This window comes from Cuculus canorus, chromosome 12 (genome assembly GCF_017976375.1).
Source record: "Cuculus canorus isolate bCucCan1 chromosome 12, bCucCan1.pri, whole genome shotgun sequence".
NCBI lineage: Eukaryota > Metazoa > Chordata > Aves > Cuculiformes > Cuculidae > Cuculus > Cuculus canorus.
Genome location: NC_071412.1, coordinates 1,057,758 through 1,071,960, shown reverse-complemented (window position 1 = coordinate 1,071,960; position 14,203 = coordinate 1,057,758). Strand labels below are relative to the sequence as shown.

Genomic DNA, 14,203 nt, shown 5'->3' with positions numbered 1-14,203 from the left:
CAGTTGGACTCGATGATCTGAAAGGTCTTTTCCAACCTAATGATTCTATGATGCTCTTCTAAACTGAGCAATGGTTTGCAGCTGTGTTCAGGTTTCTAGTAAGTAAACATTGCTATTTATAGCACTAAAAACGTAGGCGGTGTTTCGGGAAAATAGGTTGCTTTTGTATAATGATGTGTCTGCAGAGTTGCACAGAACGCAGCTTTGTACAATAACTGCCTGAATAACAGGCATAATGTACAGTTAAGCAGCATAAGTACAAGTACATAAGAGTAACCTACAGTTATGCAGCATGGATTGTGTTTAATTTAATGAATAAATCGGGTCATTATCAAGTATGGCTTTGACAGCTGGCAGTTCTCGTTCCAGCCCAGCCGCCGTTGTGGATACAGACGTCCTGTACTCTTAAAATAACTCTTTTTAACTTTTAAGCTATTGAAATGTAATGCGTAGTGTAATTATTAACATTTTGACGTGAAAGGAGCCTGTTGGAGAAGGGCTGTGAGGTCGCATGCCATGCCAAATGAGGAGGAGGGGTTACTTCTCAAGAAATTCTGGCAATTGGAACCCGAAAGATTGGTGAGCAGAGTCGTAGCATAGAAAAGCTTTATGGAGTAGTTTCGATGTTGTAGTATCAAGGGAAATAAAGTTAGTATTGGCGGAGTAGAAGGCTGTTCACAGGTGTAACAGGTGAGATGGGAAAAGGTCAAAATGGAAATAATATTATAAGAATAATTTTGTTTGGAGGAAGGTAACTTTCCAGAAGAATTTTTTTAGTTATATTTTCAGTACATTTTCCTGAGCTCGTATGTCAGGACAGTGGCTGTGGGTGCAGCGATACAGGTACTCGGATATCGGTGAAAGCAGCACGGGGAAGTTGTCTGTGACGTCCAGGTACTGCCTTTCATAGGTTCAGCTGTTCTCAAGAGGCTGTGAAGGTGGTTGTAGACTGAAGTATTTAACACCTGCTTTCTGTACCCCCTCTTTAGGAGCTAGGGGTGAATGGAGGGCCTTGGAGAACTTAATATGCCTTGTCATTTTGTGTGGTGGTGTTTTAAAAGAAATGGCATGTGGATTTTGCTTTTTAACCATTCATGTAATGAAAGCATATAAATAGGACAGCACAGCCCTTGTTATTTGCATTTAAATTTTTGGAGGTTTTGCTCCTTAGCGTTCTTCCTTTGCCTCCTTAAATGTAAGACTGCTTTCTTCTGTTGTCATCCATCCAGAATTTGAACTGACGTTCTGCTTCGATGAAGTATTACATAGTGAGAATTAAGGCGATACCCAGTTTTATAAACAGGTGAAAATCAAAATGCCTCTTGGGAATGCCCTACTGTTTTGTGCTGCTAGGATTACCGGAGGGGGGTTCTATAAGTCTGTTTATATAAAACCTCAGCAGAATTTACATGAGTTGCAGACAGACAGCTAAATTGGTGAAACTGCCATCACATGACCTTATTATTTATATGCTTGAGGGATTCCCTGTTAGTTGGTTGTATGTTGCCCCTGCTTGTAATTGATTTTCCTAATTAGTCCCTCTCCAAATTAGCCTTTCTTTTCCCTAGTTTATAGTAAAGAACCATGTTGGCATTGTTTGGACTGGCAAGCTTATTGGCAGCTCACCTGCACATTGCTGACAGTAGCTAGCTACATACTGAGGCAGAGGATGGGCACCCACATTCTCCTCACTTCTCCTGAGCCGAGATGAACACTAGATTAGTTCAGATAATTACAATTAGGGAACAAGGAGGCAGACCAAGAGATGAAAATAGGTGAAAGCAGAGTGAGAATACCACCGTGTGTGTTAGGAGAAAAGAATATTTGTGGCAGGGGTAAAAAACTGGAGTAAGAGGGAGATGAGGTGGGGAAATAAAGTCACAACAGAGCATAAGAAGGTAAACAGCTAAGTTTTGGGCTCTCTTCCCTGTATCAGCAACCAACTTTACTTCTCGGGACTGTGTCCTGGCAGGGCTGAGGGTTTTGTTTTCCCTATAGGTAGATGAGGTCTCAAATAACTTTAGAATACATGCTAGTGCTCAAAGTTGATAAATACTCATTACAATGCTAGTTTTCAAGTTTTCACAGACTTCCCTTTGCATGGCCAATCATGTGCTTCCGTTATTCCAGATGGGAGCGGTGACTTTGAGATCCAGCGTTATACATCAGCTGCACTTGCACAGCAGTGAAAGCTGAATTCACGTAATTGATTGTGACAAGTGGCACATAAGCAATTTGCTTAGAACTAAAATCTTTATTTACAACTTAATAATAAGTGGGAAGCCTTCCAAGGATATGTAGGCCCTAATCACAGAAACATTTATGCTTAAAAGCTCAGATTAACATTTGGATTTGTTAAGGAGAACTCACCTTTCCGAGTTTTCAGCTCCTCAGAATGCAAGCTTCTTGCCCCTAAACAGCGTTGTGATCTTCTGTTTGTGTGTCCCAGCTGCCCTCGTTCAAACACTGAGTAAAGAGAGACTGCATGTAGTTTCTTAATTTGCTTAAAGGATTGCAATAGCCGGAGGACTTAAAGTACTGTACCTTAGGTAAGGATGCCACACTCAAAAATTTTCTTCTTAGTGGTTATGAATATCTTGTTCATTAACACAGCAAGATTCTTCTCTGTTCCTAGTCATTATTCAGTTTTTATTATGACCTTTGGAGGTATTTGATTAGGTGTTGAGATCGTTATTTAGGGATACAGGTATAAAAACTACTTAACAATAATTGATTCTTTGAGAGTGCTGCATCTGCATGTTCTCATCTCTGAGATGCTGGTTTGGCAACATTTGGCATTCTGAAATAGTAGCATCCATTGGGACTGCTCAGATTCCTTTCTGGTAGTACCAGGTTTTGGAAATAAACTTGCAGTAAAACTGCTACCTCTCTTTTATCCGCTGCTTTGAAAGGAGCCTGGGCATAGAACTTCAAGGCAGCATGTTGTAGAAGCTGTACTTCTAAATGTTACAATTATGAAATCATCACTTTTCTTTTGAAGTGCTTTTGCAGACTGTTTGTGTAAGCTGAACGTATGGTTCAGCCTTTAGGAGGCCAAGCCGAGGAGTTGTGTGTGCAGAAGTGTTACAGCAATGTTCTTCTGAGTGAGAAGAAAACCAAAGCAATACGATACCAAATTGAGAAAGTAACAGTTGTGCCAGTTTGGGCTTCTGCGGTGGAGAGCATGAGTAGAGTATTGAAAAACACTTAAAACGCTATGTGCAAGCATTGATTGTCTCTTCTAATGCAAAGTAGTGTAGTATGCTGTCTTTTGACTTCTTTAAATCTTAAGACCACTCAGTTTTTCCTCAGGACTGTGGCTCACTATGTAGTTAAGCTTATCCGTGCAAAGCTTGCTTTTCTAAGTACTTGTATTATCTTTGTTAGGTGTAGTCCCTACACAACTTTCTGATAGCTTCTGGCATTGCATTATATGGTAATTTGGGGAGGATAGGGGGAGAAGCCCTTCGCGGGACTTACTGCATGACCATCATCAGATGCTAAAAGCGTAGTAAGGGTGCTGTGTAATTCTGCTGTTTCTCAGGTGGGATATGATGTCATGTAGCCAAAGAATTCTATGAACCTTAACACATTGCACAGAAATTATATATTGGAAATATCCAGGGGAACAGAGACAAATTGTTTTAGTACATAAAATAATCTGAAGGGAAAACATAATGTAATAAAAATATAAATCTTGAAAAGTGAGTTCCTATGGAATATGTTGTCCTTACAGTTTTTTATGTGGATGAATAATCCCAGTAGTATATTTGACATTTTTTTCTATCATGGTCCTCTCAACGAGCTGAAGGTTTTGGGACCAGAGTTCCCTGCATGCCTAGTAGTACTAACATTTTGGTAACTGAAACTGTATGAATTACGTATTTAAGTGACTGTAACAATTATGTAAGTAAATGTTATAACCCTTGATGCTTAGATGTCTCCAAACTGAGAGCAAAGAACAGGTAGAGTAACCTAGTTAGAAATGTTTAGGTTTAGGTTCTTATCAAAGCATCCTGTTGTTCAGAGGAGCTGAGTGCAGTGTGCTCCTGCTGATACACAGTTGATTTGTCAGTCTGCCCTAGTGCCTGGTCTGAGGTCTGGCATCAGCCCTTTACACGTGATCTCCTTTTTCTTGTTGCTGAGCTAAACCTCCTTATGGCCGGAATTTGCACAGATTGCTCAGACAAACTCACTCAGCCTCCAAAGGTGAGTTGCTGGTGAGCTCCTGATGGATGCTCAGCAGAGGCCCTGGCAGCCTTCCTCCCTGAGTCTCTGGGATGAGTTGGGCTTACAGATCAGCAGGCCTGGAGCTGTGTGTTTTCCAGATCAGGAATCATGCTCTGAGGGATGGAAGGAAACCTGGGCGAGTGGGGAGCTGTTAAGGTTATTGGGTGACAGCATGTACCATCAGGCTGTCATGTGGTATGCTTATGAAGCTGTTCCCATGAGACAAGAGGTACGTATTTGCTTGGAGGATTTAATTGTTTTTTTTATGTCAAGTCAGGTTGAAGCTACCCTTGCCTCTTCCGGAACACTGAATTCAATAGAGTACATCGTTTAGATAAACATGTTCTGAGACTATAAATAATAAGCTGTTAGAAATTTGCGTGGTCTTTTTCTGTATGCATAGTATTTTCAGAGCTGTTAGCTTCTGTGCAGGACTAACTTAATTATTTTAACCCCTTCTGAAGAGTGGGAGAACACAGTGGAAAGTATTTAAAATCAGTATTATGTAGTTTTCCAGTTTGTAGTCTAATGCATAGAAACTGTTTTAAGTTGTTTTAGACAAACTGTTCAAAATGAGAATTTTTTTACCAGTCTTGTCTTTTGATGACAAAGATGGCTGAAATGTAGTTGAGTGAGAAAGATTCAGTTTCCCGCTCCAGAGAATGGAAGGGAAAACAGTGAGAAGTAGCTGGAGTTAGAAAAACAGATCAGGGCAAAAGGCCAGGATACTGCAATAGAGGGATACAGGAAATGGGTGGGAGTTGAGGAAGCGCGACTTTGCTAAGATGTGAAGCTTATGTAAAATCCAGCAACTAAGCGTTGAAACCTATTGAGAAAATTTTTCCCGCTAAATAATTATAATGGACAACAGCTTTCACTGCTATTGCTTACATTGTTTTCTTGTCTTGATTTATGTGGAGAACGATTGTGGTTCTGCGTGATTTTTATCTCTCCCTTAAGTTTTAAAGTGTTTTTCTTTCCCATTTCCTCTTAGTTGTACATTTCCTGTAGCTTAAGCATTTGCAGTGAAGCTCTGAACAATTAGGAAACATCATATTCTCTATAGCCAGCTCTGTTCAGAAGTATTTACGTCTGGGCTGGAACCCCATTAGCCTCCTTTAAAGATGTGATGAAGGTCCCGCAAAACATGCCAGCCCTAATATGCTGTCAAATAATCCGTTAATGTTGTCTAGTATTTAATTAAGCAGTTAATTTTGAGATTTAGCTTGGTAAAATACCTGACTAGGAGAGATGCTGCAGATAGAAGTAAAACTGCTTTGGTTCCGCATTAAAAAACAATGGCTTAGCAATTCACTTGGGAGGGAAAATTCAGATTGTTAACCAATGGTACAAATACCTCCTTCAGCCTCTAAAGTCCGACACATTAATAGGTTTATGCCATGAGTACGTAGAATTCAAATGCAGGTGACTCATGTGATTATGCTTCACAGCTGCTGTTTGTAGTGTAGCCATACTTCTAGATCCCCTGAAATGTGGTGCAGAGTAGAAACCTCCAAGCAATGATGGCTGAGCAGCTGTGAATGGTTTCAAATGAAGAATAAAAAGAGCTGGCTTCAGTCCTGAAAGAACATCACAGTAGTCTTGCTAACAGTTGAGGGAGTGATGTTAATTTTCCTTCACATATACTGGCACACCTGCACTGTTGGTAGTGCCAGGACTGTTGATCCATGGCTGTGTAAGCAGTGACATTCCGTGCCGTTACATCAGTGTGCCTTAGGAGCCGTAACAAACCAGACCCAGCTCAGGGGCGTGCGCAGCTAAGGCTTGAATGCTGCTATTTCAAAACTGGAAGTTTAAGAATCAGCTTTTTGAACCTGTAGTCCTCATATTTACATGGCACAATGTATTAATTTGTATGAATCCTCAGTATGAATATTATGAGCAGGATCGAATATTGTGAAAGCCGTTAGCCTGTTGAGTATTAGTGAAACTTTTCTAGGCTTTGTAAAGTTAAGAAATGTTGTAAGCTATGCTCAGTTGTCACTCACTGAAAGGATGTTCTCAAAAATTCATACGCCTATCCATGACTGATTTTCCTTCTTGTTCAGTTGATATCGTTCGAAGCTTTTTTACAAGCAGAACTAATTAAGCCCTCTTTCTTAAGGATTTGTGCTTTACTAATTTCCTGCTTTACTAACAATTTATACTTTCATTCCCTTCCTTCCCCAGATTCCTCACACTGCTGTCAGCTTTTCTGTGCCCACCATCTGCAGGTTGACGAGCATGTGGCATGAGCTGTGTGGCTAGTTCTCACTTAAGCATGGGTGTATTGAAATGGGTCTTTTTCTTCTTCCAGGTTTAATGAAACCTCTTGTAAATTCATATTTTTCAATACATTTGCCTTTTGTCAGATGTGAATAAAATTGGCAGTGAGTTTTAATCCAGTCACACCTAATTTTCTCTGCAAGTTATTAAAACAGCTTAGCTTTCAGACTGGAGAGGAAAGCCTCTATTGCAGCGTGAGCAGTGTAGTATCGTGTGTTGCTATACTGTGGTTTTGAGTTTGGAATGCAGCATGAAAGGCTTTATGTGTATTGTTCTTCCATCTCGTGGCTTCCTGCTCTCCACAACCAGGAACGTTGGAGCCTGTTAAATCTTAAGCATAAGTTAACAATCTCGCATCATGTCTTTCTGTCTATGTCAAGAAGAGTGATCAATATTGAGGAACTCAATTAAAAAAATCGTTTAAAATAAATACCAGATTTTCTAAACTTCGGGTGGTAAGCTGTTAGAGAGAGATAGGAAGAAAAGATTAAAAACTGAAGAGAGAGCCTTAAAAACAACAAAAAACCCTACCGAACCTTAGAAAAAATAATGTTCATATTTATATGGAGAAAAATGGAGCACACAGTGGTTAAAGATGATATACTCCAATGTATTCCTTCAGGCTGCAGAAGCCTGCTTTTGACTATTTTTGTGCTTTGGCTGCTATTGCAGGGATGTATGTACGTGGCAGTGCACAACCAGAAGGTTTACCCAGGATATGGATGGTGGAGAGGAATACTGAAGAAGCTTTTGGCTCTGGCTGCTTCCAAGGTGGTTCGTTTAAGGAGGTGACAGTGACAGAATTAGGTCAGGGGAGAAGGGGATGGAAGCTCCACCACCGAGTTTTGTGTGTCCAGTCTCCCCTGTATGGAGTTAAAGCAAACCCTTGAAATGTGAGCATGGGATGAGAGGCTGGATGGCGTTTCCTCGTACCTGTGTGAGTCTTGGCTTCCCTGCCTAGGAGCTGCTGCCACCAGGTTCTCTGCAGCCTCTTGTCTGTATGCAGCAACTTCTGGAATTAAGACTCAGTTAAGAATTAATGAGGCAGGGAGTCAAAGACTTGGCTGAATAAGGTGAAGTTTTCTTAACTACTTATGGCTATAGTTCTCAGCCTGTTAATCCTGGATGCTTGCAGCTGACGGAGTGCAGTGAGCAGCATGAACCCCTCTGAGGTGGAGGGGGATGCTGGTGGAAGGTTTTGGTGGGAGTAGGGAACACAGTGTAGAGAGCTGCATGTGAGAGAAAGTGCTGTGTGCACGTGGTTTCTATGAAAACCAAACTGCCTTTTTAAGTCTTTTCTTGTAGCTGTTATTTAGTAGAGGCCCTGGGAAAGTGTTTGGTCCCAGTGCGCTAATCATAGAATCATAGAATTATTTGTTTGGAAAAGACCTTAGAGATCATCAAGTCCAACCGTACCTGCCCACTACTAAATCATATTCCCAAGCACCTCATCTCCCCGCCTTTTAAACACCTCCAGGCATGGGGACTCCACCACCTCCCTGGGCAGCCTCTGCCAGTGCTTGAGAACCCTGTCTGCAAAAGAATTTTTCCTAATGTGCAATCTAAACTTCCCCTGGCGCAGCTGGAGGCCATTCCCTCTTGTCCTATCATCTGTCACTTGGGAGAAGAGACCAACACTCACTGCTCTACAAAGTGGTTGTAGAAGCCTCCTCTTCTCCAGGTTAAACAACCCCAGGTCCCTCAGCCGTTCCTCGTAAGACTTGTTCTCCAGCGCCTTTACCAGCTTTGTCGCTCTTCTCTGGGCAGAGAAGTTCTTATAAGTGAGGCAGATGTGATCAGAGAAGGCTGCTGTCTGGAAATTCCTTGTTGATACTCTCTAAATTGTATTGTTTCAGCATTTTAAAGAGACTATACTTTTACTTTCACAGATTAAGCTGCCACCAATGATGGAAATCATAACGGCTGAACAGCTGATGGAATACTTAGGTTAGTAATTACAACAAATGATTTTCAATTATATATTGTGCTTATTAGTGAGTCATAGTATAGGAGGACTGTTTTATTTATTTACTATTTTATTCAGCTTTACTTGAATGCATGCTTTAAGAAAACTACTTATGGTTTTCGGTTACTTGTGCTTGTTGTCAACTGCTTTTAGAAGTTTTCTGTACTGCTTTCCAAGGTGATGAGTCTAGTGTTGCAGCTGCTGTGGCTTTAGTACACCAACACATTGGTAGATTAAAACTTATTCATGTCTCTTAGGATGTTGTTTTGTTATAGTTGACAGAATGTAGTAAGTCAGATGTGTCTTTAATTGTCTACAGTAACTCTGGCTCTTGGTTGTATGGCCTGATTGAAATAACAGGAATGTTCAACTTAGTTGTCAGAGTGGTGGGGGCCTCGTTTGCAGGCACTACTCCATTGTCACATACAGTTGTCAGCAAAACTACAGCTGGTTTGGTCTGATAAGTCTGTAACTTCAAGAGCCCAGCATGATCCATGTGTTTAAAGTGCTGTTGTGACAGTACTTGAGCTGTGCGTACCGCGATACCTAACTTTTGTAGCCTAATAAATGTAAATATAAAACATTTGAGCTTAATAGACTAAGAAAATAATTTACTATATTTTCTTTCTTGTTGCTAGTACAGAATGTAGCTTGTTCTTTTCAAAAGTACATCACTGAATCTCAGTGAAAGAGAAAAGCTAATTGCATAATTGAAAAAAAAAATCTTAAATCTTGCTGCCTGTGTCTAAATATTTCTTCTAATTGTACTGATAAAATAATACTGTCTGAAGTCATTGCATAATCAGAGTTGGCTAAATGTGTTTTCTTTCTTGAAGGCATATATTGGCTTCTGGAATTATCTTATTAAATTGAATAGCAAAATTACCTTCTCAAATTATTTAGGTTCCTATTCAGTCAATAGGATTAGCAGTTGCCAAATGATTCTTCTACAGATAAAAAAAAAAAGTTTCAACCGCTTTGAACAATCTTAATTTACAAGATTATAAATTAGGAAACACATCATGATATTTTTCTTTGAGTAGAAACGGGTTTTTTTAGGAATGAAGCAAGAGAATATATACAACAAACATTAAAATAAAATCTGAAAAATTTGGGAGAGGCAGTTTATGGTCACTAAAAATGTTACAAAACTTGAACCCCAGCGTGTTTATTAACTGATTAATTACCATTATTTTGTATACAAAGATGGAATACGAGCCTTTTGATTCTTACGAAAACATATGCCGAAGTATTTATCGTATCAGTCAGGATAAGTGGTTGCATTTTTAAATTGTGTTATGCAGTTACATATCTTATTGTGAACGGTGCCACCTTTTTATATTTTTAAGTTGAGGCACAGAGGGAGGAAAACGTCTGAATAACGAAGAGATTTGTTTGATACCCCAAGAGATTATGAAATGCTGCTTTAGTAACCACGTTGGCCATTTGAATTTTATTTCTTAATGTGATCTTACTGTGGTTTTTTATATACTTATTTCACTCCGTAGTTCTAATTCAGGTTATAAACCAACGTGATCTCATTAATTTCATGGAAGACTTCAGTGGTGGTGCTTATGATCAGTCAGCTCCAGTCAGAAGCATTAAAGCTTTGAATGTGGAATTTGTTTGATTTTCTTTTTTTTAGGAGACTATATTCTTGATGCAAAACCTAAAGAGATTTCTGAAATTCAGCGTCTAAATTATGAGCAGGTAAGGAGATGCTCCTAATGTACAACTGCTTATGTCTTGACGTAACTCAAACATGTAGCGAAGTAGTGGGAACTGTTGCCTTCCTGGTAGCAGAAACTTTATGCACCACTCTCGTTAAAGGAGTATAAGCAGTAAAACTCTCTCACTCCTAGCAGCCACTCTGAAGTACAGGTACTGGATCATGATCATGGCAGTGTTTTATAGCTATGCTTTATCAAGTGGTTTGTAAGCTTTTCTGTGTAAGTTTCAACTCTTCAGAGAGCTTTCTAGGTTTAAATCTGCTTAGTAATGAGGAACTAAGTCTTTTTATAAACTTAAGGATTTTTCAGAAGTTGCATCTGAATTGAAATTACTCAATGTAGGAACAAGCTTATTGTTCTACGGTCATTTTATTAAGAAAAAAGTACATTTATACTTGCATACCAGTAAGGGGAGGAGCTTAATTCCTTCAGCTAAAATGCTGAGGTTAGTGAACATGTGATTATGGTGCCTTAATGAAACCATGCTGTTACATGTGTAAAGTGTTGTGCAAAGATCTGTAGGTGAGACTATTTTTACATATATCTGTCTGTTTACACAGTTTTTACATACAAGTTGTGATTTAGGATGGTGATCCATGCTAAGAGATGTCTAAAACTTCTTCCAAGATCTAGGCAACACTCATCATTCTAGCAGATGCAAAATTGCTTAGAATTGGGTCATGAAGTATCACTGCTTAGCGTTTTTGCTTAGTGAGTGTTCTGTGTTTTAATTGTTATATCCTTTACATTACCGAGTACATGAGGCATAGGCTGATTGCTTAAACAGACTTCTTAAAAATACTAAGATCTGCTCTTATGTCCTAATATACAGGCTTGTGTTGGCATCCCACTCTATCTATTATTGAGTGCACTAATGTGCTGCAGAAGTAAATATTCAACCTAACTTATTGGTTATGTCATTATTTAATGGATCCAGTTATTTGTAATTCTCCTGCATTTCAGCAAGTTGCCTTTAATTCGATAAAATAACTTATCACTATGTATCCCACTTCTGCCTTGTTAGCCTACCTAGCTCTTCAATAGGGTTTTTTTTGTCTACCCTTATGGATTCCATTAACTGTATTCTCTATGAAAGAAGACAACGCAGAGAAAACTGTCTCTAAAACTCTGTGGGTTTAGTCCGTGAATCTTTTCTGTCTCCATCTCCTTTCCAATCTGTTTCTGGTTTTTTTGTCATGCTTTTTTCCCCCCTATTGTTGCAATCCTGAATTTCTCTTAAGCAACACAGTATTGCAAAGCTAATGAAAAAAAAAAACCAACAAAAGAAAAAGCACCTCAGTTTCCCTGAATATTGCAAATACTTTCTGACTATACCCTTTGTGGACGTTTCTCACTTAGTGGGAAATTGTTTTTGCCTGCATTACAGGAAATTTATCTATTGGTTCAAGAGAAATGTCTCACAAAGCACTTTCTTTGGCTCATCTGTGCTTTGTGTGATTGGATCTTCATAACTTGATAATTCCCCTTAGGATTCCATTGGGATCACTATTATAGTGCTGCTGTAGGGTCTACAGGCCAGTTAAAACTGCCCAAAATAAGATGGCAAAACTTTTTTTATTAAACAAAATACCCCAGATTCTTCATTGTTGTTCACCACTTTTAAGTACTGAACTCCCAAGTTAGAGTTGGCAAATAGAACTGTGTAGATATGAGTATTTTTGTTAATTCATGGTGTGGTGGCAAGTACTTAAGCCTGACTCGTAAAGCAGGACTTAAAGAAATCTCAGGAGAGTCTCTTAGAGGTTCCCTTATAATCCAGTTCTTTTTGCACACATCTGACTTGAAGTTATGGGAAATGGAGCTAAAAGAAATAAGAGCTGTCTAAACACGGCTTATGAGTGTAGAAGAAGAAACAGTCAGGTACAGCTGGTCGAAGGGAGAGGTCTTACTTTGCAGATCTTTTATGGCACAAGTAGAATGAATGATGTGAATATGCAGTGAAATGGTTGTTTAGCTAATTTCCCCGTTTGTAAGTTTTGGTTTCAAAATGTTGAATTGATGAGTACTAAACAATGAAGGATTGCAAGAGTAACCACCAAGTCTACAAAGATCTATTTGGTCATCTGTGTTTTTATTTTCTGCTGTCAGAATATGAGTGATGCTATGGCGATTCTACACAAGTTACAGACAGGTCTGGATGTCAACGTGAAGTTTACAGGTGTACGAGTGTTTGAATACACACCTGAATGCATAGTGTTTGATCTTCTTGATATCCCCTTGTACCACGGATGGTTAGTGGACCCTCAGGTAACTTTTTTCTTTTAATAATTCAAATGGAATATAAAATATCCTAAGTTTTGGGGGAGGGGAGTTGTTTCAGAATTTTAACTGGAGTCATTATAGTGATTATGGTAATAATTTTTTTTTTTTAAATCTAGTCAGAAAAATAGGATTTTCGTCAGAGAGGAGTAAATACAGACTTCATATGTGTGTTTATGTGGTAACTTTGCAGAGGCTAGGTCTACAGTCAAGCTAAGTTTCAAAACTTTCTGTTCTGAATCATAGAGTCACTAGGTTGGAAGGGACCCACTGGGTCATCGAGTCCAACCATCGCTTCTCGGCCTTTTGGCTAAGATCAGGTGTAGTGTAGTGAATTCATGACTACGTAAGTGAGAATTGTTGTCCTAAGAGAGGCAGAAAGGTGGCAGATATGGTGTCCCTGTCATTGTTTTGGGAAGCTCGTTAGAGAACGTTTGGAAGGAAGGCAATGTTTCTTTCCTCCTTTCTTTAATTCTGATTTCCTTTTAGTATTCACTGCTTTTCAGAACTGAGGATGTTAGAACCAATTAGAACTGTATCTTTAACAAACATAATTTATTTTTAATATTATCTAATAAACAGTAAACTGGTACTGTTTGTTTACACAGGGAGAAATGGCTTTTGATGTTAAGCATTAACTTAAGGATTTTAAATGGGATCTGAGGCCACAAACTAACAGTCTGGGCTAAAACTTCTTGGCCTAATATTTTTAGGGGGATAACGTCCTCTGTGTTGAAACTCTTTATTTTCTTATGATTAACTGCCATAGGCTTACAGTCGTGTTCTGTTCCTCACAAAGGTAAGTTCTCTGATTTGTGTGCTGTTCCCTCCTACCCCAGGTTGCTGACATAGTAAAAGCAGTTGGTAACTGCAGTTACAATCAACTAGTGGAGAAGATCATTTCTTGTAAACAATCAGACAACAGTGAGCTGGTTAGCGAAGGTGGGTAACTTTTTTTTTCTATGCTTCATCAAAGCAGCTACCCTGTCAAATCTTGTATTTCATATGTAAGTCTTGGTATGTAGAGATACAAGCGCAAAGAGCTGCATTCTGCCTGCTGAACTTCTTTCCCTGGGCAGGCAGACAGCGCTGTGCTTGTCTTCTAAACTCTCTTGATGCAATTTCCAAATGAAAGATCAGCCTCGTTCTCTGCATCTCTTAAATATAGTTTGGAAAAGCTAGAGAACTTCTTTTTATGAAAAGGTATTATGGGCAGTATTCAGATTTCAACTTGGCTATGTATTGTCTTCTCTAATTAGAACATTCATTATACTTTATATGACAAGGTAAAATCAGTAGTATTAGGAGTGGATATAGCATTCTGAACATGAGAGAGGTATCTACCATGGTGAAGTTTTGAACCGTTCAGCTCCTTTTTACCATCTCTGAATGTGTTCCCTTAGATTTGTATTAATAAGGAGGCATCTCAGTACGGACGAGATAGGAAATACATTACTGTTATAACCAGGGTTTATACATTATAAAGTATGTAATAATGGTGTTTATTGCTTTTGTAGGATTTGTAGCTGAGCAGTTTCTAAATAACACAGCTACACAGTTGACATACCATGGACTGTGTGAGTTGACTTCAGCTGTCCAGGAGGGAGAGCTTTGCGTGTTCTTCAGGAACAACCATTTTAGCACCATGACCAAATATAAGGTATATTCAACATTTTTGTCTCTACTGTTGTAGTTTGCATTCTTATTTCAA

General features: G+C 39.0%; 1 protein-coding gene across 4 annotated transcripts in view; it reads left to right on the top strand.

Annotated features, from left to right (window-relative positions):
- MINDY2 (MINDY lysine 48 deubiquitinase 2) overlaps positions 1-14,203 on the top strand; it is a 35,089-nt gene that overhangs the window by 1,432 nt on the left and 19,454 nt on the right. For all 4 annotated transcript variants that reach the window (XR_008451951.1, XR_008451950.1, XM_054078205.1 and 1 more), the window contains exons 2-6: positions 8,406-8,463; positions 10,128-10,192; positions 12,322-12,480; positions 13,332-13,434; positions 14,010-14,152. Coding sequence is in view for 2 of the 4 variants with exons in the window: in XM_054078205.1 (XP_053934180.1) it covers positions 8,406-8,463; positions 10,128-10,192; positions 12,322-12,480; positions 13,332-13,434; positions 14,010-14,152 (528 nt within the window). In the remaining 2 variants the exon portion in view is untranslated. The remainder of the gene's footprint in view (positions 1-8,405; positions 8,464-10,127; positions 10,193-12,321; positions 12,481-13,331; positions 13,435-14,009; positions 14,153-14,203) is intronic.